At 43.5% G+C, this 24,118-nt stretch overlaps 1 protein-coding gene across 3 annotated transcripts in view; it reads right to left on the minus strand.

Moving 5' to 3' along the window:
• Window positions 1-22,938, minus strand: part of LOC129865098 (GAS2-like protein 3) — a 28,416-nt gene extending 5,478 nt beyond the window's left edge. For 2 of the 3 annotated variants that reach the window (XR_008761315.1, XM_055937581.1), the window contains exons 1-7: window positions 9,549-10,915; window positions 6,167-6,222; window positions 2,331-2,508; window positions 1,974-2,092; window positions 1,575-1,716; window positions 865-928; window positions 328-469 (exon numbers count right to left, since the gene is read on the minus strand). Coding sequence is in view for 1 of the 3 variants with exons in the window: in XM_055937581.1 (XP_055793556.1) it covers window positions 328-469; window positions 865-928; window positions 1,575-1,716; window positions 1,974-2,092; window positions 2,331-2,508; window positions 6,167-6,190 (669 nt within the window). In the remaining 2 variants the exon portion in view is untranslated. Of the gene's footprint in view, window positions 1-327; window positions 470-864; window positions 929-1,574; window positions 1,717-1,973; window positions 2,093-2,330; window positions 2,509-6,166; window positions 6,223-9,548; window positions 10,916-22,796 lie in introns of those variants that run through there. The other variant, XR_008761316.1, reaches the window with a different exon arrangement.
• Window positions 22,939-24,118: the final 1,180 nt, after the last annotated feature.

The raw sequence follows: 24,118 nt of genomic DNA on the forward strand, positions 1-24,118 counted from the left end.
AATCAAAGGCTAAGAGTCATGCAGCTTAGGCTGTGGACACAGGAAGCGTTCTGATGTTCGTTGATGTTGTGACTGCGCTGCATTGGTGCCACAGGCTACAGAGTCACATGACCCCGGATGGATGGAGCAGCACAAGGACCATAATGACTCATACAGCCCTGAGCAGCGAGGCAACTAGAGCCACTGCTGCCGCCATTTTGGATCTGATGAACTGGGTCACCAACTAACTATTTTAATAGAACAAGAGATGAGACGAAAGTGGAGCCGAGTCCCTATTTAGTCAGTACAAATTTGACAATAGCAGTTTTAACTCTTGGAGTGACTTACCCCAGGCTGGTAGAGGCCCCCATGCTGGCAACACACAGTGAAGGTTTTGACTGCAGAAGCAGGCTCTGTAGTCTTCAGCAGGGTCTCCTCCAGCTCAATCTCCTTCTCCAGTTTCACCAGTACCGGAGGCTCCACCCCATACCTATGGAGAAAAACAGATCACTTCAGTGCTCTAAAGGGACTGTTAGGATAGGAAAAAAGATGCCACACATTTGCTGCATTGTCCATCTTTCTACCCCAACACAGCTGCAACATACCACATTGCATAACTACAGGATCAGTGAAAGGTCAAAACAAAATGTGGTGGTCATGTTCTAGAATGATCCTATCTTACATTTGTCACAGTGCAACCCCTACAGCACATACAGTGCCAGTCAAAAGTTTGGACACACCTACACATTCAAGGTTTTTTCTTTATTTTTTACATTGTAGAATAATAGTGAAGACATCAAAACTATGAAATAACACATGGAATCACTGTAGGCATGTCCAAACTTTTGACTGGTACTGTACATCAATCAACCAAGGGAAACTTACTTGGAGACGATGCGGCCGATCTCTAGTAGACACAGACACACCTGCCTGGGATCCTTGTGCAGAACTGCGAGATAGAGAAAATACATATTGTAGAGAGACGCCATGGTTGTATAGTATCGCAGCAGTGTCACAAACCCATTACTTTTAATGAGGTGTTCACATAAAGAACTTATGTTAATTGCTCTCTATGGTGGATCCTATTATGTCATTAAGGAGGATGGCTTAAACAAAAGCCAGACAATGGCTGCAGTGGAGGCACCTGCTCCGTTCAGTCATTAAAGGCTTACAACTCAGCCCATGTTCCTTTGAACCGATTAAGCTAAGAAGCCATTAATCAACTCCAAGGGTAATGTCGTAATGTATCAAACAACACCAAGGGCAACATAGTAATGTATTAATCAACTCCTAGGTAATTAACTCCAAGGATAATGTAGTAATGTTACAAGAGTGGTGGGATGGAATGGAGTTGGACCCTACCTCAACTGTACAACCATGGTTCTGCTCTACTGATTACACAAGACGGAATGGGTTTTGGTTTGATTGATACCTGTGGACATTCGTCCTAGAATGCTAAGCTAACTAGAGGCTGCCGAGAAAAAATAACCCAAATATACACTTAAAAACTGTCTGGAACGATGGCCGTTTGTGATTAGTTCCTACTTGCTGTGCTTACTGGTCAGTACAGCCTCCCCACCAACTAAAACACGTACCTAGGCCCTCCGATTCAAACAGGTATGTCTCTTCCACGCCTATGTGGCGACACCAGCCCAGGAAGTTGGCAGTGTTGTCACGGGCGAAAAAGGACCCTGGAGAGGCATTGCACTTACATGCCACCTTCTTCATGGGAAACAACTGCAGGGAAAGGCATTCAAATAGTACAACAAATTAACCACACATGTATTGCATCACAGTTGACATATGACCATTCTTGGTTAGGTAATATTTTCAAATGGACAGAAAAACAAATAATTTCAGAACCAAACGCACCAACTCTTCTCAGATGGGAAACAGACCGCCATCTCAAACTACCCTATCCTTACCACTCTCCCCACTCCCCTACTTTTCCTTAATATCCTGTTCCCCCTGCCATTCCTCTCATCACAGCTCACCTTGCCCATATCTGAGGCCCCGCTCTGAGAGATCCTGCTCTGCAGAGCTCCGATTAGCCGACAGAGCTTCACCCCGTTGTTCAGCTCCTCCATGAAGCTCTCCGCTCTCACCTCCTCTCCTGTGTATCAGAGACAAAGGAAAATATTAGCATGAGTGTGTTAGTGTGTATTATTGGGAGTGAGGGGTGAGTGACAGGGCGAGACATTTAAGGCCAAATTATTAACAAAAAAGGAAGAATTCTAGGCTGCAAATCCAACAAACTTCCATTGCCAGGTTCAGAGTACAAATAATGCCACAGGAACAAGACAACGACACACTTTTTGAATTATTTTCCCCCATGACCCTCCTGGTCTTACCCAGCATCCCGGTGAGCCAGATGGCCAGGTCCTCCTGCATGGGTACCAATGTGGCTTCGTGGCGCACGGCCAGCCACTGGTCATACTGGAAGACATCGGCCAAGCCCGGCCCATGGCGCAGCGTCAAAGGACTGCGTGGACTCTGCAGAGGCGTGTCAAACTTCTCCCCGAACCACATCTGTGGGGGGAGGAGAAAAAAGATAGAAAAAACACATTGAGTGACAAACTACCACCAGCTGGTGTAGTTACTATGGGAAGAGGGCAGAAAAAGGTTTTGGGGGCTGACAATTAAATCTTCCTAGCATATCGCTTACATTCATCTGTCATTCAACCCTTCCATTATATTACAAGTGGTGTCAGCCTGGCAAAGGAAATGTGTCATTTTCAGAATGGATTTCAGCACTGTAGTGATTGTATCCAAATGCTCGTAGACTAAAGGAGCTGCACGGATCACTGGAATGGGTTTAGACACTGTTGGCAGTGGGATAGACCAGGGGGAGAAATCCAAAATCCTTCACTCACACAGGCTACTAGAACTCAGCCCCTGGCACACAGACTGTGCTTTTGTCAGGGCAAGAATAACATGATTGAAGGATATCAATTTTCATATCAGTATACAATTTTGACATTTGGACAAAAAAAAAAAAAAAAAAAAAAACTATCCAGCTCCACTAATAAGATTGAAGTGCAAATAGACGGAGGAAAGGTTGCCTTGGAGAATGAGCAGCGTTTTGTATGACTCTAAAATGGAAGAATAGAAATAGGATATTGTCGAGACAACCTAGTCCTCTGAGACGGCCTACTAGATGTCTGTGGTGATATTCCACTCGCAGTGAGGGAAAGGAAATCAGCTGAGGGGAGGAGAATGCCTGGAGGCTGGAACAAGCCTTGTATCCTACAGTCACATCAGATCAACCTCCAATCACACACACAGCTGACAGTATATCCGCTATCGCTGCCTCTCTCCCACACCCTCACTGGTATATCATGATTGAGACTTTCCCTGGGTCTCGTTTGTTCTTTGGGAGTTTTTCCACGACCCCATTTGAGTGACTCCCAAACTTCAGTGGGGGTAGAGAACGGGGGTGAGTCAAGTTATCACTGCTGGAGATATCAGATGTCACAGAAAGCATCCCAGACTGACAAGAGAGTATGAGAGAGAAAGAAAATATGAGAGAGAAAGAGGGTATGAGAGAGAAAGAGAACAAGAGAAAGTAGGTGTGAGATAGAAAGAGATTGAGTGTAAATGGCCCTGCTCAGTAGAAAGTATTTAAAATTCTGTCTGGTTCTCAAAAAAAGTTGCATTTAATTAAAACACAGAAATTAGAAGAAATTCTCACAACTCCTCCTCCCCAACCCCCTCTCCCTTACATAACTGTTCTAAGGATAAGGTGCCTGGCTGGTGTTCTGGGCAAGGCAAGTCCACAACATATGTTGTTTTCCGTCTTACTCGCACCAAATATAGCTAATTAGAGAAAAGGCGACGAGGAGGGGAGTGTTTGAGTTACATTAACATGTGGAGATTACCACCATACCATTGGGGATTACCCGTGGTGACCTCTCCAGCGTCACCTGACTGGATGCAGGTTTCACAGAAATGAAAGCTTTAGTAGCCCTCACCGTAGGCTTATTCTAGTTAGACATCAATTCAACTGATCCTTTATGGTAGTACTTGTGCAGTAGAATACCTACACCCTTTGTGTCCAAATAAAATTGCTAAATGGTTTTGGGTACGGTGAAAACTTTAGACTCCTCCCAAGTATATGTTTAGTTTTCAGAATAAGGGTGTAGGGGTGGCCTGAGTACAGGCAAGTAGACTAACTGTGGAAACAAATACCGCCTACTCCTGGTAAATCTGGCACATAACAGAGGGAGATTGTAAGAGTTTTAAACATTGGACTTTAAAGCTCCCTCTTAATGGAACATAGTTAGGAAAGGGATTAAAAACAGCAAATCTACATTCCTAATGCGTTCTTAATGAAGCCACCAAATAGCCATTCAGGATGATGTGGATCGCATAGATGTACACATACTAGGCCTCTTGATTGCATGTTGGTGTGATCACAAGACAGACACCAAGCCAATGAGTTTGAATACTTCTCAAATGCATCCGTTCACCCTTCCTTAACGGAATCACATGATTTGAGTGCAAAAAAACTAAGTATCCACTATATTGCTTTCACTAATAATGTCACATCAGATTAGTGATGGGGGAAAAATATGTTTACAGTTACATATCGCGATAATATTTATTTGCGCTGTACCTGCGCCAAAACTCCAGTATTTTTCATCCTATATCTTGTTCTCCATCTTCTTTTTAAAATAGTGAGCCAACATGTTTTCAGCACTTTTATTTCCCTGACTGATCAACACTCATTTTCTCGTGTCTCTCTCTTGTCTCTCTGCAGCAGACATAGGGTGAGCAATATGTTTGGAACATCAAAGCAAAATCAAATCATAGTAGCGAATCGTAATACATTGTATCGGCACCGACGTATCATGATAATATTGTATCGTGAGGTCCCTGGCAATTCCCAGCCCTACATCAGATCAGTGATAACTTCAAGGACGAGAGAAAGGAAGGTTTCAAACAGGGCCAGAGTTACACCTGCTAGTCCTTTATGCTCCTCCTAGTTGTGAAATCTTCCCATGGTTCTCGTTGACCTTTGACCTAGAGTAGAAACCCCCACAGGCAGGGCCGTAACCAAGGTCTGAGTTTTAGTGAGGTCTGGACAGGGGGGAAAGACGAAGCTCATTTACTGCATTTCTATACCATTTAAAAAATCCCAAATGCTATATGAAAAACAGCAAAAATAACCCTAGCCATAATCACATTCCCTTCAGTCATCTACAAACACATAGCCTATTAGCTATACAATTAGCTGCTAAACATTAACCCAGCACCGTGATTAAAAACTATAATTGAATACGTTACAGGAGGGATTTTTGCAGCAAAACTATTTTATTAACAAAAAGTAGACAAATGAGTTTGCTTTACAGAACTTCTATTTTAGTTTTACAGACCATTTTCTGCAATTGTACACATTTTGCCATAACTTACGCCATGTTAATATAATATCTGAGTGAGAGTGACTAACAAAATACATAGGGGCCCCCTGGAGGTCAGGGCCCCTGGGCACGTGCCCTGTCGGTAATTCAGCCATGATTACTACAAGTTTAGATAGCTGGCTAAATTAACTAATTTACCAATCAAAACATGTTTTACTGACTATCAGTGAGTAACATAATTGCACTTAGTGTATTCCACTATCCTAACTCAACAGAAAGAAGAGATCCTTGACTGTGTGCCCCCCCCAAAATAAACCAAATAATTTATTTAATTTGTTTTATTCAACAAAAAATGTACGAGATCCAGACCTCTGTGTCCTCATATGTAGTTACGGCCCTCCCACAGGGTCTTATTGGCCTCCTCAGATATCAGACGGCTTTGAGAGCAAATAGATCATGTTGCTGGAGATGAGACCAGTAAAAACAGTAAAGCAATTGGATTGGTGTCAGTCCGCCTCCTGAATAGACTAGCTAAACCAGGAAAGCGTTAGAGATTTTGAATGACTTGTGAGGGGGTCCTAAACTGACGGGAAAAAAAGAAAAAAAAAAATCACGATTTTGCTTTGCCATTGTATCCAAGCCATTTTGCTTACACCTGACTGCTACTCCTATCCTTTAGATATGTAAACACAGCAGGGATAGGGGCCACGGTATGAGAAGAATTATTTGGACTGGGCCTTTGAGGAAAAAGGAGTTACCCCCTTCTGAACAAAAAACAAACAATCCAAAAATCCTTGTATGTGCATGATAATAAGTCATTTTCTTACCTGTATGCCAGCCTGCACTGCCATCGCTGCAATCAGAGGAGATTCACCTTTTCATCCTGAAACAGACATGAGGCTATTAAGTATAAAATATCTAGAGAACAGCATTGGAACATGGGCCACAGCACTGAGGGTATCAAATCACCATTCTTATAGGAAATAGAGTCGAGTTTGCTGGCTTCTTGATCTTGCTTTGTGATGATATACCAATTATGGCAACACATTCAGGCATTCACATTCGATACATGTGGCTCACGCATCATCATGTCCTATCCACCACGTGCTGACAAAAACAGCACTACCAGAACATCTGAAACATCTGCAGATGACACATGGTGAGGATGATACAGTCCACAGGGCTGAGAAACATCTGGCAGTAGCAACCATCTCTGTATATTTTGTCATTGTAACTTAGCTCACTTAATAGTAGAGCTTCCCTCTCGTCTAGGTAAGAACACTTTTCAAACACATTCAGCTAAAGGGTTGTTTAGCATGTAGCCTGGAAAGTTCCAGAATGGGATGGGACAATATTGATTCAGCATCAGTCCATGTTATCTATTACACCTTCCAGCCTTAACAGCTTTCTACCCCCAAGCCATAAAACTGCTGAACAATTAATCAAATGACCACCGGACTATTTACATTTACCCCCCCTCAATTTGTTTTGTACACTGCTGCTGCTTGCTGTTTATTATCTATGCAGAGTCACTTCACCCCCACCTACATGTACAAATTACATCAACTAACCTGTACCCGGTACTCCCTATATATAGGGAGTATAGCCTTGATATTGTGTTACTTTTTACTTTAGTTTATTAAATATTATTATATATTTTCTTAACTCTTTTTGAACTGCGCTGTTTTAAGGGCTTGTAAGTAAACATTTCACGTTAAGGTCTACACTTGTTGTCTTCGGCCCATGTGACAAATAAAGTTTGATTTGATTGAAAAGGACATGAGTCAAGGACCATGTGCCAAGTAAATGACATAGGTTAGTGACAAACGAATGAAACTATCTAGATTAGCTGTAAAGCACTGTGCTTTACCTTAAGAGATTATGACTCAAAGATTTACATGTTTTTTATGACTAAGCACACACATATATACACTGCTCAAAAAAATAAAGGGAACACTTAAACAACACAATGTAACTCCAAGTCAATCACACTTCTGTGAAATCAAACTGTCCACTTAGGAAGCAACACTGATTGACAATAAATTTCACATGCTGTTGTGCAAATGGAATAGACAAAAGGTGGAAATTATAGGCAATTAGCAAGACACCCCCAATAAAGGAGTGATTCTGCAGGTGGTGACCACAGACCACTTCTCAGTTCCTATGCTTCCTGGCTGATGTTTTGGTCACTTTTGAATGCTGGCGGTGCTCTCACTCTAGTGGTAGCATGAGACGGAGTCTACAACCCACACAAGTGGCTCAGGTAGTGCAGTTCATCCAGGATGGCACATCAATGCGAACTGTGGCAAAAAGGTTTGCTGTGTCTGTCAGCGTAGTGTCCAGAGCATGCAGGCGCTATCAGGAGATGGCACATTTGTGGCCTGCTGGAGGTCATTTTGCAGGGCGCTGGCAGTGCACCTCCTTGCACAAAGGCGGAGGTAGCGGTCCTGCTGCTGGGTTGTTGCCCTCCTACGGCCTCCTCCACGTCTCCTGATGTACTGGCCTGTCTCCTGGTAGCGCCTCCATGCTCTGGACACTACGCTGACAGACACAGCAAACCTTTTTGCCACAGCTCGCATTGATGTGCCATCCTGGATGAACTGCACTACCTGAGCCACTTGTGTGGGTTGTAGACTCCGTCTCATGCTACCACTAGAGTGAGAGCACCGCCAGCATTCAAAAGTGACCAAAACATCAGCCAGGAAGCATAGGAACTGAGAAGTGGTCTGTGATCACCACCTGCAGAATCACTCCTTTATTGGGGGTGTCTTGCTAATTGCCTATAATTTCCACCTTTTGTCTATTCCATTTGCACAACAGCATGTGGAATTTATTGTCAATCAGTGTTGCTTCCTAAGTGGACAGTTTGATTTCACAGAAGTGTGATTGACTTGGAGTTACATTGTGTTGTTTAAGTGTTCCCTTTATTTTTTTGAGCAGTGTATATATATATATGTATCTCTCTCTCAAGGTATTGGAGTGGCCATCAAAGCCCTGACCTCAATCCTATTGAGAATTTCTGGGCAAAACTGAAAAAGTGTGTGAGAGAAAGGAGGCCTACAAACCTGACTCAGTTACACCAGCTTTGTCAGGAGGAATGGGCCAGAATTCACCCAACTTATTGTGGGAAGCTTGTGGAAGGCTACCCGAAACGTTTGACCAAAGTTTAACAATTTAAAGGCAATGCTTCCAAATACTAATTGAGTGTATGTAAACTTCTGACCCACTGGGAATGTGATGAAAGAAATAAAAGCTGAAATAAATAATTCTCTACTATTATTCTGACATTTCACATTCTTAAAATAAAGTGGTGATCCTAACTGACCTAAGACAGGGAATTTTTACTCGGATTAAATGTCAGGAATTGTAAAGAACTGAGCTGAAATGTATTTGGCTAAGGTGTCTGTAAACTTTGACTTCAACTGTATATATACACAAAACTATATATAATTCAGAATGTTTAAAAAATGTAAAGCTCTCCCTCTTCCTCCCAGGATGTAGGGGATTACCCAGAACCATCCCCTTGGCCCAAAGGATGTGTGTGTGTGAGAACGAGAGAGGGAGAGCGAGAGACAATAATGAGCTATACTAGCCTCTGACACTGACAGTTTAGTCAACAAGAAAACACAGCTCTTACCCCCCAACACATACACACCCCAAAATTGCTCCCTTTCTCCCTCAGCAATCCACCCAAATCCCCTTCCCAGTCTGTTCTATAGGATAGAGACTGAGAATTTTAACTTCTCTACTGGGCTGAGCTCCAGTACTCAAACAAATGTCACCATAGACCCAAGGAGCAGACAGCACAAACTAAGACCCTAGCACTATGACCGCATTTCAATGTCATAGATAGGGTTGTAAAATTCCCGGGGACTTTCAATAAATTCCCTGGTTTTCCCCGAAATCTCAGATGGAGGATTAGCAAAGTCAGGAGGGAAGAAGAAGAAAATCCAGAATCCTCCACCAGGATATCTGGAAAACCAGGGAATTTATTGAAAGTTCCCAGAATTTTGCAACCCTAATCATAGATCCACATTTCAGCTACTTAATACGCTGTTGTCATTTCAAAGAAAGCTCTTTACGTGCACACATTTTTTTATGCATTCAGTTACTCTGACACAGCGTGAGAGAAATCAATCCATGTCTCATCTGTGATGCGTTGCTCTCGGCAGAGGACAAGATGACAGCAGTGCAGACAAGCAGAATTACCTTAGGACAGGAGGAAGACCGTAGTCATGTACGAAAAGAGCTGCGTAGAACCCCCAGAAAGTCGGAAAAACCCGTCTCCACCCTGCTTCTGACTGGAAAGCAGAAAGCGCAGCACAAACCATGCAGGCTCCTACTGGCTGGTTCCAGACTTCAGAGTGTGTAATGTCGACAGCGAGCGAGAGAATGACAGAGGGAGGAGAGAATGGAGGGAGGAGGGAGAGCCTTGACTAATGAAGTGGCTCTGCTCAGCGCTGCGGAGGCCCCCCACTCCTGCCACGGCCAGTCCTCCTCTCACAAAGCACCCATTGTTACACACCACACCCCCCTCCAGCCACCCCACACGTTCATCATCCCAACTCTGCAGCCTGCCCTGGGAGCTCCCTGTGAGGAGCTAATGGAAATGGAGGGCTAGGGGGCAGGGGAACCAGCCACTTCCTCATCTCATCCTCCTTCCCCAACCACCACCCAAAAAAACATGATAGCAAGGGGAAAGTTTGGTGTGGGGAAGACGGAAGAGAAAAGGGCAAGGGCCAGGGTTCAAATTACACATTGTGACTGTCCCAAAGTTAGCATTGTCTAATGCTTATACGGGTGCCTAGGCCAGTGCACAAGTCCTGATTTGCTAAAAGGTGACAAGCACTGCCATAGTTAGAACCCTGGCAAGACTTGCTCCTGGAGGAGATCAGTAGGCCTAAACTACTGGACAGTAGACAAACAAAGAGGGGGAGAAAGAAAGAATGGGGTGACTTTCAATTTGAGTAGGGAGGCGTATGGGGCTAACAGCAGAGGACAAAGGGAGCACTCGTCTCTAGAATGTGCTGCATCTGGGGCCCCAATGCGCGAGCTGAGAGAATGCCTCCCTGTGGGGACCAAAAGGGCAGCATGCGCGTCCACACCACCACCAAAAGTCAATGCGAGGGAGGGAGCGAGAAATGAAAAGAGGCATTCAAAAACAGAATGTGTTTTATCCTGCTGGGTTGGCTGAAGTGAATGTGCGAGTGTCTGAGTAAAGGGCAAGGCTCGCCACTTGACAAGGGCCGCAGCCTCGCACATTCTCTAGTGGTTGCTGAAACACTTGCACAATGCCTGTTCGCTCTTGGCAGCCCTGTTCAATCAAAACTGGTCTTCCAACAATGACCTTTGGGTCCCGAAAAAATGCACGTTTGAACGAATATGCATTTGAGCTAGTTTTTGCTTCACAATGTAAACCTTGTTTGGTACATTATTATACATTGGCACATTGTTGGGTAAATTAGATTTCTTTATGTTCTTTGCTCCGCATTGTTGGAAAAGGACCAGTAAGCATTTCACTGTTCGTCGACGACGCATGTGAAATAACATTTTATTTGATGTTGATTCATGCGTTTTGCTTCTGATAGAACCAGGATGTAAAATTACAAAACAAAAATCGGATTCCTACCAAGATAGCTCTTTAAATGAATTGAAATGGTGGGTCTCCCTTTGAGGGAGTAAATGGGAAGGTTTAATGAAGTAGAGGGACATTAGCCAAGCCTCTCAGTAGTCCTGAAGATAAACATACACAGATGGATGAGGGATCAGTAATCATTTAAGAGGATCAGGGGCTATTCCAGACATGGACGATACACCCTCACCGATCACAATACTACAGATAGCACGTGGCACATGGACGGAGCTGCAGTCGGTGTACATCATGTGTTTGATTTGCATTCACAGTGGATTGTAGAGTGTGTGCGAATTAGTGAGTTGAGGGGGTGATTCGCGTATTTACCAATAGCATGGAGCAGCTGCACGAGTCTAACATAAGTGTAAAGGGGCTGTAAGTCAGCACATGGGGCCATAAGCTTTTTATTTTAACCCTGCTCTCCTGCCAAACGGGGTCTGCTCCACTCTCCCCAGAGACTACCAACTTCTCATTCATTTAACTTCTCCTGCTGAGCCCTTTGTGTCTCAATTGGCCTGTCAGTTGAAGGTTTCATTCGGTGCCTCTCCATCAGAAATGGGCCTTGTATTCCATGGGAGTAGGTGCATTCAGGCAGGATTAGGCCTAAGTGTAGCGTACATCATTTAGGCTCCAACCCATGTCCTTCAAGAAGAGTTGTCCTGAAGATGACGGGTCGCCAGGAAAGCCCCTCACCGGCTTTTAGGTGTGAACTGAGGAGACACCTGCCAATACCACTTCATCCTGGTTTGATCAGTATATTACCACAGCACGCACTTAGAGGCTGCTGGGAAGTTTGTCTTGTCAAAAAAATATATATTTGAGACAGTCGACACTTCTGATAGGGAGTAAAAATGAGTGGATTTATTAAAGTCTGAAATTGAGGCAACCAAATTAAAGTTGTCAAAGGGAGCCGGCATCGAGTTAGGTCTCCTATAGGGTGATTGTGCCCGTTAAGCTGCGGCAGGCAGGACTGGCAGCTTGCCCATTCATCGGGGGAGTTCGCTCGCGGATTAACATAGGCTAGCTAGGCCACTGAATTGCAAGTCAACGCAGATGACATCATCCCTTCAGAAAACAATATCCCAACTGAAGTAGCTAAGAATGTCCTGAAGACCGCCAAGAGCACTGATCTAACCTGACAGTTTCATAAATGTTGACATTTGCTTTAAATACATTTCCCAGAATGAATAGGGCTCCATGGCCATACTGACAAAGTCACCATCAGGAAGAGCTTCTTTGATTATCGAGGAGGGTTGTGATCTGAACATTGCAGTGATGGCAACAACTGCAGAAGCTGCTGTATTAAAAAATGGGTCAGTTGTAAGGACAAGGCCGTTAATGACATCATCTGAAACTGACTGGATGATGTCAACAGAATAAAAAAAGGGCTTTGACTTAAAGAGGGTGTTGAGGAAATGTTCTGTGTGTATTAGGGTATGCTGAAATGCTCTTATGACAGGAACATACATATATGTTTTGTTATCTTATGGTATACAAGACTAGTTGTACCTTTCAAATTGTACGACTTGTGTTCTCCATTGTGCTAAAACTCAAAAAAGAAAATCCTAAACGGAAATTGGAACACAATGCAAGACCAAACATGGGACTAAAACGTGTAGACTAATTTGTAACCGGCTTTATCAAAGTGGTCAGATAAGCTGCAAGATGTCCGAGGCCCTGAAGAAGACCCTCACAGATGGTCAGGTAAGGAGGGTTACTTGCCTGTATGATAATCCCAGGGATAGAGGGGAGGGGGACTCGGTAAACCTTTCACCTTAACATGAAAAAAGCTCAGCCCTCAGTAAAAACAAAAGCTACCATAGACCCTGTTGTCATTAACTAATGACCTGCTGTCATTAACAAAGACCTTCAAACACCCTTTCAGCATCCTCCTCTCATCCTGTTCATTGTTTTGAAACTGGACTCATCATCAACTGTCGTAGAGGAGTCCAAAGACCTCTAGAATTAAACTGGATATATTCACAGGACGTCTAAAAGATAAAGTCCTCTCACTCTGTCAATGAATCGATGTTCATTGATTCAGGTCAGCGAGGTAATTTCAGTAAGGCCCTACCTATCTTTAGAAGTAAGTCAACTCTTGTAATAGAAGACTCCAGGAAAATACGACACTCAAATCATGTCTGTTTTTATATCAGAAGAACTGAGAAATGTAATATTGAATGAGGTCATTAGCCATGAGGGTTCGGCAGGTAGAGAGTGAGACAATGGAGACGTTCGCTGTTAGCCAGACAGGCCACAGCCCAGCTGAAACCTGGCCAACAGAGAAACATTTGTGCTGGGGAGACTATGAAATATTCAAACCCTTGGTGAATGCATCCTTTGAATGTGTAGGAGAACCAGTAGCCTAGCATGCCATATGTTTGGCAGAAAGAGAAGAATTGCTGCTGAACAAAGTGAGCTTAAATGACTGCCCTAGGGCAACACTCCAGAGTTAACCCACTAACCAACCTATCCTGGTAATGAAAAAATAAAATTATCATGAATGTATGCATCACTGGGGGCACACTGCCTGCCCTCCAGGTCATCTACAGCACCCGGTGTCACGTGGAGGCCCAAAAAATCATCAAGGACCTCAGCCACCAGAGTCACGGCCTGTTCAACACGCTACCATCTACAAGACGGAAAGTACTGGTGCATCAAAGCTGGGACCGAGAGAATGAAAAACCTTCTAACTCCAGGCCATCAGACTTTTAAATAGCCATCACTAGCTGGCCTCCGCCCAGTACCCTGCCTTTAACCTTAGTCACTTACTAGCCAGCTGCCCGAGGTACATAGTTATTGAACACTGGTCACTTTAACCTCTCTAGGGTACGTGGGTAGTAGCGTCCCACCTCTTCAACAGCCAGTGAAACTGCAGGGCACCAAATTCAAAACAACAGAAATCCCATAATTAAAATTCCTCAAACATACATGTATTTTACAGATAGACTTATTGTAAATCTAGCCACAGTGTCCGATTTCAAAAAGGCTTTACGACGAAAGTAAACCAAACGATTATGTTAGGTGAGTGCCTATTCACAGAATAACACAGCCATTTTTCCAACCAAAGAGAGGATTCACAAAAAGCAGAAATATAGATAAAATGAATCACTAACCTTTGATGATATTCATCAGATGACACTCATAGGACTTCATGTTACACAATACATGTATGGTTTTGTTCGGTAAAGTTCATATTTATATCCAAAAATCTGAGTTTACATTGGCGCGTTACGTTCAGTAGTTTCAAAACATCCGGTGATTTTGCAGAGAGCCACATCAATTTACAGAAATACTCATTATAAATGTTTATGAAAATACAAGTGTTATGCATGGAATTTTAGATGCACTTCTCCTTAATGCAACAGCTATGTCAGATTTCAAAAAAGCTTTACGGAAAAAGCAAACCATGCAATAATCTGAGGTCAGTGCTCAGAGCCCAATCAAGACAAAAATATATCCGCCATATTGTGCAGTCAACAGAAGTCAGAAATAACATTATAAACATTAACTTACCTTTGATGATCTTCATCAGAATGCACTCCCAGGAATCCCAGTTCCACAATAAATGTTTGTTTTGTACGATAATGTCCATAATTTATGTCCAAATTCCTCCTTGTTGTTCTAGCGTTCAGTACACTTTCCAAACTCACGACACGTGGGCAAGTCCAGCGGAAAGTACGGACGAAAAGTTAAAAAAGTTATATTACAGTCCGTAAAAACATGACAAACTAAGTATTGAATCAATCTTTAGGATGTTAACATAATTCTTCAACAATGTTCCAACCGGAGAATTCCTTTGTCTTCAGAAGTGCGATGGAACAGAGCTCGCTCTCACATGAACGTGCATGGTCAGCACATGTTCAGCTCATGGTAGACCTTACTCAATCCCCTCTCATTCGGCCCCACTTCACAGTAGAAGCATCAGACAAGGCTCTAAAGACTGTTGCCATCTAGTGGAAGCCTTAGGAAGTGCAACATGACCAATATCCCACTATCTTCAATAGGAGCCGAGTTGAAAATCGACCAACCTCAGATTTACCACTTCCTGGTTGGATTTTTTATCATGTTTTTGCCTGCCATATGAGTTCTGTTATACTCACAGACATCATTCAAACAGTTTTAGAAACTTCAGAGTGTTTTCTATCCAAATCTACTAATAATATGTGTATCTTAGCTTCTGGGACTGAGTAGCAGGCAGTTTACTCTGGGCACCTTATTCATCCAAGCTACTCAATACTGCCCCCAGCCATAAGAAGTTAATTGACGTGTGTATTGTTAGGTATTATTGCACCGTTGGAGCTAGAAACATCAGCATTTTGCTGCACCTGCAATAGCATCTGCAAAATGTGTATGTGACCAATAAAATTAGATTTCATTTCTTCTCAGTCACTTCTCCCTCTCCTGTAACCATTCCTCTGCCCCTCTCCCACTGGTCCCAGTCTGGTCATTAGTCAGCAGTACCCTAAATAAATGAGGGGAAAACCAAGAGGTCTTCATGATCTCCATTGCATCCAGGGGAGATAGCAGCACATATGGGCTCACGTGGGGGTTTAACCCATTAAGCTGTTCATATTTTTTTGGCCTCCTTCTGGAGACACCACTTCCCCAAAATGTGAGGCATAATGCCAGAGATCAGCCAGATGGTGATTAGGGGGTAGAGGGGCAGAATCAGGGCTGTTTTGGGGGCGCACTCCTCACGCATGCATGCATCTGGATCCAGTCCAGATCTCAAGTATGACCCTATGCCTAATTTGTATTATTTCTGCACAAAAGCTACCACAAGATGGCAAATACAGTTGTCTGACAAAAGCAGCACAAAGGTAAAAAAATAACAATCTTTGTGTGGTAGGCCTACATATGAGAAATACCTATGAAAAAGATTTGTTTTCACATTACAGCTCAATTCAGATACAGAAATTGGTACGTTAAAGAAACAATAAGCAGGTCTACTTGAGTTTCTAAAACAAGTATAGTATTTTGGATCCCTTTGCTGCTGGTGAAATGGTCTTCCTCTGGGGTAGCAGCACACACTTAAGCGAAGGGAAGCACCTGCACAACCTTGCTATTACGGTAATCCTCTAGCAGGAAACCAGGAACAGAAGATTTAAATGGACATAAAATCCATCTGTAGTCAAACATGTTCTATCCATCTCAAGTTGTAACGGTAGGCTACATAGCCAGAAACATGTATTTTCTGGTACAGCCTAACATTATGTAGCCTAAATGTAAGCCATAAAATGAAGGGCATCTCTTTTCCAGAGAAAGGGTGGATGGTTGCCAGAAGATACCGACCCAGGGCTCGAAGCCTTGGGTCTGGACACCACCCTCTGCAACTGGATCCTGGACTTCCTACCGGGTAGAACACAGGCTGTGAGGATTGGCAACACCTCCACCCTGACTCTTAACACAGAGGCCCCCCAGGGGTGTGTCCTCAGTCCTCTGCTGTACTCCCTCTTCACCCACAACTGCATGGTTGCACAACACCAACGCCATCAAGTTTGCTGACGACACCACGGTTATAGGCCTGATAACCAACAACGAGTCAGCCAATAGGGATGAGGTAAGTGAACTGGCATTGTGGCGTCATGATAACAACAACTCCCTCAATGTCAGTAAAACAAAGGAGTCGATTGTGGACTTCAGGACATAAAGGGGGGAACATGCCTCGATCCACATCAACAGGACTGCAGTACAGAGTCACGAGTTATGTCCCTCGGCGTGCACATCACTGAGCACTTGTCATGGACCAGCAACACCATCACCACCCTTCTCAAGAGGACACAACATCATCTCTACTTCCTAAAGGCGTCCACATGCTTCCCAGCCGAAACAGTTCAGTAGAGTTTGTGCATATATTATGAGGACATTTTGTGGAATTTTTCCCCCAAGTGTTTTTTCAGCAGTTCGGGCCCACATTTTTTCTGGAGGCAAGCCAAAGTTCTGAGCCGAAGTCTACGTTCCTTCATCAGTGATTTGTTAACCTCTCTGGGATATGTGGGATGGTAGCGTACCACCTGGCCAAAATCCAGTGAAAATGCAGAGCGCCAAATTGAAATAAATTACTATAAAAATGTTACTTTCATGAAATCACACATTCAATATATCAAATTAAAGCTACACTTGTTGTGAATCCAGCCAACATGTTAGATTTCAAAAATACTTTACGGCGAAAGCAAACAATGCTATTATCTGAGGATAGCAACCAAGCAAACAAACACAGACCATCATATTTCAACCCTCCCGGCGCGACACAAAACGCAGAAATAAAGACATAATTCATGCCTTACCTTTGACAAGCTTCTTCTGTTGGCACTCCAATATGTCCCATAAACATCACAAATGGTCCTTTTGTTCGATTAATTCCGTCGATATGGATCCAAAATGTCCATTTATTTGGCGCGTTTGACCCAGAAAAACACCGGTTCCAACTTGCGCAACATGACTAAAATATATCTCAAAAGTTACCTGTAAGCTTAGTCCAAACTTTTCAAACTACTTTTGTAATACAACTTTAGGTATTTTTTTACGTAAATAATCGATAAAATTGAAGACGGGATGATCTGTGTTCAATACAGGAGGAAAACAATGTGTAGCATGCTTTCTGGTCACGCGCTTCTAACAAACAGTACACGTCACTGGAGCCTCATTCTGAACATGGCTAGTTCTTCATTTCTGAAAGGAAAAACCTCAAAAAAATGTCTAAAGACTGTTAACATCTAATGGTAGCGATAGAAACTGCAGGAAGGTCCCTTAGAAATCTCCAGCCCCGTCGCGGACCAGGATGTCTTGCTCCCAGACAGGCTAAATACCTTTTTTGCCCGCTTTGAGGATAATACAGTGCCACTGACACGGCCCACTACCAAAACCTGCGGGCTCTCCTTCACTGCAGCCGAGGTGAGTAAAACATTTAAACGTGTTAACCCTCGCAAGGCTGCAGGCCCAGACGGCATTCCCAGCCGCGTCCTCAGAGCATGCGCAGACCAGCTGGCTGGTGTGTTTACGGACATATTCAATCAATCCTTAGCCCAGTCTGCTGTTCCCACATGCTTCAAGAGGGCCACCATTGTTCCTGTTCCCAAGAAAGCTAAGGTAACTGAGCTAAACGACTACCGCCCCGTAGCACTCACTTCCGTCATCATGAAGTGCTTTGAGAGACTAGTCAAGGACCATATCACCTCCACCCTACCGGACACCCTAGACCCACTCCAATTTGCTTACCGACCCAATAGGTCCACAGACGACGCAATCGCAACCACACTGCACACTGCCCTAACCCATCTGGACAAGAGGAATACCTATGTGAGAATGCTGTTCATCGAATACAGCTCAGCATTTAACACCATAGTACCCTCCAAACTCGTCATCAAGCTCGAGACCCTGGGCCTCGACCCCGCCCTGTGCAACTGGGTCCTGGACTTCCTGACGGGCCGCCCCCAGGTGGTGAGGGTAGGTAACAACATCTCCACCCCGCTGATCCTCAACACTGGGGCCCCACAAGGGTGCGTTCTGAGCCCTCTCCTGTACTCCCTGTTCACCCACGACTGCGTGGCCATGCACGCCTCCAACTCAATCATCAAGTTTGCGGACGACACTACAGTGGTAGGCTTGATTACCAACAACGACGAGACGGCCTACAGGGAGGAGCTGAGGGCCCTCGGAGTGTGGTGTCAGGAAAATAACCTCACACTCAACGTCAACAAAACAAAGGAGATGATTGTGGACTTCAGGAAACAGCAGAGGGAGCACCCCCCTATCCACATCGACGGGTCAGTAGTGGAGAAGGTGGAAAGTTTTAAGTTCCTCGGTGTACACATCACGGACAAACTGAATTGGTCCACCCACACAGACAGCGTTGTGAAGAAGGCGCAGCAGCGCCTCTTCAACCTCAGGAGGCTGAAGAAATTCGGCTTGTCACCAAAAGCACTCACAAACTTCTACAGATGCACAATCGAGAGCATCCTGTCGGGCTGTATCACCGCCTGGTACGGCAACTGCTCCGCACACAACCGTAAGGCTCTCCAGAGGGTAGTGAGGTCGGCAGAACGCATCACCCGGGGCAAACTACCTGCCCTCCAGGACACCTACACCACCCGATGTCACAGGAAGGCCATAAAGATCATCAAGGACAACAACCACCCAAGCCACTGCCTGTTCACCCCGCTATCATCCAGAAGGCGAGGTCAGTACAGGTGCATCCAAGCAGGGACCGAGAGACTGAAAAACAGCTTCTATCTCAAGGCCATCAGACTGTTAAACAGCCACCACTAACATTTAGCGGCCGCTGCCAACAAACTGACTCAGCTCCAGCCACCTTAAAAATGGGAATTGATGGAAATTATGTAAAAATGTACCACCAGCCACTTTAAACAATGCCACCTAATATAATGTTTACATACCCTACATTACACATCTCTTATGTATATGTATATACTGTACTCTATATCATCTACTGCATCTTGCCATCTTATGTAATACATGGACCACTAGCCACTTTAAACTATGCCACTTTATGTTTACATACCCTACAGTACTCATCTCATAGGTATATACCGTACTCTATACCATCTACTGCACCTTGCCTATGCCGTCTGTACCATCACTCATTCATATATCTTTATGTACATATTCTTTATCCCTTTACACTTGCGTGTATAAGGTAGTAGTTGCGGAATTGTTAGGTTAGATTACTTGTTGTTATTACTGCATTGTCGGAACTAGAAGCACAAGTATTTCGCTACACTCGCATTAACATCTGCTAACCATGTGTATGTGACTAATAAAATTTGATTTGATTTGATTTGAAATCTGGATTCCCAATGAAAACACATTGAAAAGAGAGTGACCCCCCCAAAAAACATTCTGAATGGTTTGTCCTCGGGGTTTTGCCTGCCAAATAAGTTCTGTTATAGTCACAGACATGATTCAAGCAGTTTTAGAAACTTCAGTGTTTTCTATCCAATACTTATAATAATATGCATATATTAGCATCTGGGATTGAGTAGGAGGCAGTTTACTCTGGGCACGCTTTTCATCCAAACGTGAAAATGCTGCCCCCTATCCCCAAGAAGTTAACAGTAGGGACTCTTCAATAAAGTATTTTTTTGTCATTCAAGGAGAGACGACTCGTTTTCATGCACATTTTTTCCATTGAAAAATACTGACGAACACATGCTGACGAACACGAGAATACATCGAGCAGATAGAAATACAGCTGAAAACTTCCCTTTTCATCCTCATGCTAGCTACCATTAGCCACAGCAGCCATTTTTAAATGGCAGTGTCAGCTAATCAGATCCTTTGTTGTTCAACATCATGTGCCATTCCATAATGGCTGCAGTCGCTACTGGTAGCTAGCATGAGGACGAAATGGGAAGTTCTGGGAACACAAGTAGTATTTTAATGTTATCAATGGAGCAGTGTGGATAAAGGTAAAATTTGGAGTACAGTGGCATATCCCATTCCTGCATTGAGGTACGTTTTCCAACCCATATTTCACGCCGGCTCAACTGTGCAAATGTAGCCGGGACATAAAAATTTATAAAAGAGAGTCACACACACTATATACAAGCTCCCAGTAATATATTGGGTAAACCACCAATGTTTCGGCATCACCGTGCCTTCTTCAGGGTCTTGAATGTAGCCAGGACAAACATATTTTCATGATTTCACTAATATCATCAAAATCAATAAATCATAGCATGGTTTTGGGCTTATTAAGTAGTTTTTACCTGATAAAGTTGAATTATGTCAAAAGTACAATTTATATTCATAAAAACAGTTGTCACAAGCTAGTCGATTGTGATCTTTAAGGCATTCCTAGTCGATCACCAAACATTTCTGTAGAAAAGCGAACGTTAAAGGCATAATGGCTTGCGATGCTTTTTCTTATTCTCCGTGTTGCACTGTTGGCGGTAGGTGCACAGGGTAGGTGTTTCTATTTTGAACCAATTTGTCTGAAAAGACTAACTCTGCCTACCCGGCAGACCAGGAGATCTGTGACTACATCGAGTGCGCATAATGTGCGGACAAATCCGATAGATCAATTCACTGTGGCTAGTACAGCTTCCATGACACCGGGCACAAAAAAAGTTTGATACTAGCCTACGTGAGACTTCATAACTTTTAAACCCATGACCAGAGAGAGACTGTCAAAGAATACAGCAAAGACATGCTGTTTATATGAGTTTTCTTCAACACTATTACAAAACATAAAACGCACTCTACCTCCACTCGCACTGCAGCTGCAATAAATGAGTAGCCAAGTGTATCGATAGCCCTGCATTTTTATTATTATTAGTAGCTCGTTGTGTCCATTTGAATATCGAGTATTTAACTTTCTCTGGTCACAGGAACAATTTGTGCCTGAGGCAGATGCGGTGTGACTCGAGTTTTGCCATCAGGGGAAGCCTGTCCCCTCTCTGATCAGTCTCACTGGAGGAAGGAGAGAGCAGGGACTGTGAGAAGCGGACACCTCAGCTGAGACCAATGCCGTCTTTGAAACAACTGGGAACTCGGAAAACTCAGACTTTTGAGCGTTCAAGACAGCTGGGAATTTTGATCCATAGCCTGAAAATGACAGCTACGTTCTAAATCCTCCTACGGACTGGCGCTTATGACAAACACCGGTACTAAACGAAAGATAATGATCTGTTTTAAGGAATAGATTTAGTGACTTCTTTATGTATTTAAATTAACTAGGCAAGTCAGTTAATAACAAATTCTTATTTACAATGACGGCCTACCCCAGTCAAACCCTAACCCGGTCGACGCTGTGCCAATTGTGCACCGCCCTAAGGGACTCCAATCACAGCCAGTTGTGATGGAATCGAACCAAGGTCTGTTGTGATGCCTCTAGCACTGAGATGCAGTGCCTTAGATCGCCGCGCCACTCTGGAGCCCTATAAACTGTGTGCGCAGTTATTATAGTTATCATAAACGGATTACTATAAACTTTAATACCAACATCACCAATCTGAGGTAAAAAGGATGGGTATTTCCTGTAATTCGTGTGGTGAATTTTTTTGTTGTCTTATGTTGTAACACATTATGTCCACCATGGGTAAATTTGAGTAAAATAACATAATTCAACGTCAAAGTAATTCAACACTAATATATGATCATACTACTTTAACCATGGAGTTTAAAAATACCCGTAAATGCAATTTAACCAGGCACTCGAGACTAGAGCATCCATAGGGTCTGTGCAGCAGGATGAATGTTTGACCACCATACTTAATTAATGTAAACATGATTGTGTTCCGACCTCAGTGCAGCTCAGTGTACACAAGGGTAAAAGGCAGTGTCGGTATCTTCTGGCAAGGTGGATGGTTGTCCAAGGCCAAGCATTTCTGTTCCTTGCAGTTTGTATCCATGGCAACATGTTCAAACACGCAGTCATTAGTAGGGCGTCTATAACCTGTGTGACATGATGATGCTCATTATGCAGGTTCATGGACACGTCGACACATTTGGAGTCTGAGACTTCTTAGCCCATTTCGAAATGTGTGTTTTAAAAGCCTTTACCACGGTTTTTCAGAGGTGTACGCCTAATTGTACATTAAATGTAAAACAAGTTCAGTCTTCTAAGCAGGCTACCAAATTACACGCCTTTCATTAAAATCATGATAAAATCTAGTCTATTGTGTAGACTAGAATAGGGTTTACGAACTTAGAAACTACATGAAATAGTCTTCCACTCGAGAGAGTGCTCAGCCACGGGGCACTTGTTGCTTCCTCGCGTGGGCTGAGAGAGGAAAGGACAGATTCGTTCACGCCACGGAAACAATTGTTTAGCGTTAACTCACCAGCAGTATATACATTACCTGTTCCGTCTCTCGTATAGTTTTCTTTGAAATTTCCCAAAAGGTTGAGTTCTCTGTCATTAGTTGTCAGTTAACCCTCTCTCCAAACATGCATGCACTGTTCGAAACAGCCAACCAGAGCACAGCCGAAGCTCTTCAAGGAAAAGGGGCGTGGTGAAGCTCCTGCTGGAAAAGCAAGTAGGCGGACCCAATGACGCTCCAGGTGGAGTTTGGCTAAACTCACGAATACGCAATCAATATTGATATAGACAAATAAATTGTGGTTCGTCAATATATCGTGACAAACAAATCAAAACCCATTTATGTTATTTTGTCATATTTGTTTACGATATTTTCAGCTCTCAATTACTTTTCCATCATAGGCTAACTTTGGACATTTATGGACGACTTCTGGAATATTTATTATAATTATTGTTGTTGCAGACCTCTTGTTGCACACATCTTCAAGTCTTGTCAGTGCCAAGTTGTCACAGATCTGGAATACTGTAAATTACACACATAGTGGTTAGAGCGTTGGGCCAGTAACCGAAAGGTTGGCGGGTCGAATTCCCGAGCTGACAAGGTAAAAATCTGTCGTTCTGCCCCTGAACAAGACTCCTGTTCCTGGGCGCCGTGGATGTCGATTAAGGCAGCCCCCCACCTCTCTGATTCAGAGGGGTTAAATGCGGCAGAACATTTCAGTTGAAGGCCTTTGTACAACTGACTAGGTATCCCCCCTTTCCCTTAATTGAGAGAGAGAGACACAGACACACACCTCACTTGAAATGTCTCTATTCCTTTGGAACTTTTGTGAGTGTAATGTTTACTGTTCATTTTCTATTGTTTATTTAACTTTTGTTTATTATCTACACTGCTCAAAAAAATTAAGGGAACACTAAAATAACACATCCTAGAGCTGAATGAATGAAATATTCTTATTAAATATTTTTTTCTTTACATAGTTGAATGTGCTGACAACAAAATCACACAAAAATTATCAATGGAAATCAAATTTATCAACCCATGGAGGTCTGGAGTTGGAGTCACACTCAAAATTAAAGTGGAAAACCACACTACAGGTTGATCCAACTTTGATGTAATGTCCTTAAAACAATTCAAAATGAGACTCAGTAGTGTGTGTGGCCTCCACGTGCCTGTATGACCTCCCTACAACGCCTGGGCATGCTCCTGATGAGGTGGCGGATGGTCTCCTGAGGGATCTCCTCCCAGACCTGGACTAAAGCATTCGCCAACTCCTGGACAGTCTGTGGTGCAACGTGGCTTTGGTGGATGGAGCGAGACATGATGTCCCAGATGTGCTCAATTGGATTCAGGTCTGGGGA

The sequence above is a fragment of the Salvelinus fontinalis genome, chromosome 11 (genome assembly GCF_029448725.1).
Source record: "Salvelinus fontinalis isolate EN_2023a chromosome 11, ASM2944872v1, whole genome shotgun sequence".
NCBI classification, from domain to species: Eukaryota; Metazoa; Chordata; class Actinopteri; order Salmoniformes; family Salmonidae; genus Salvelinus; species Salvelinus fontinalis.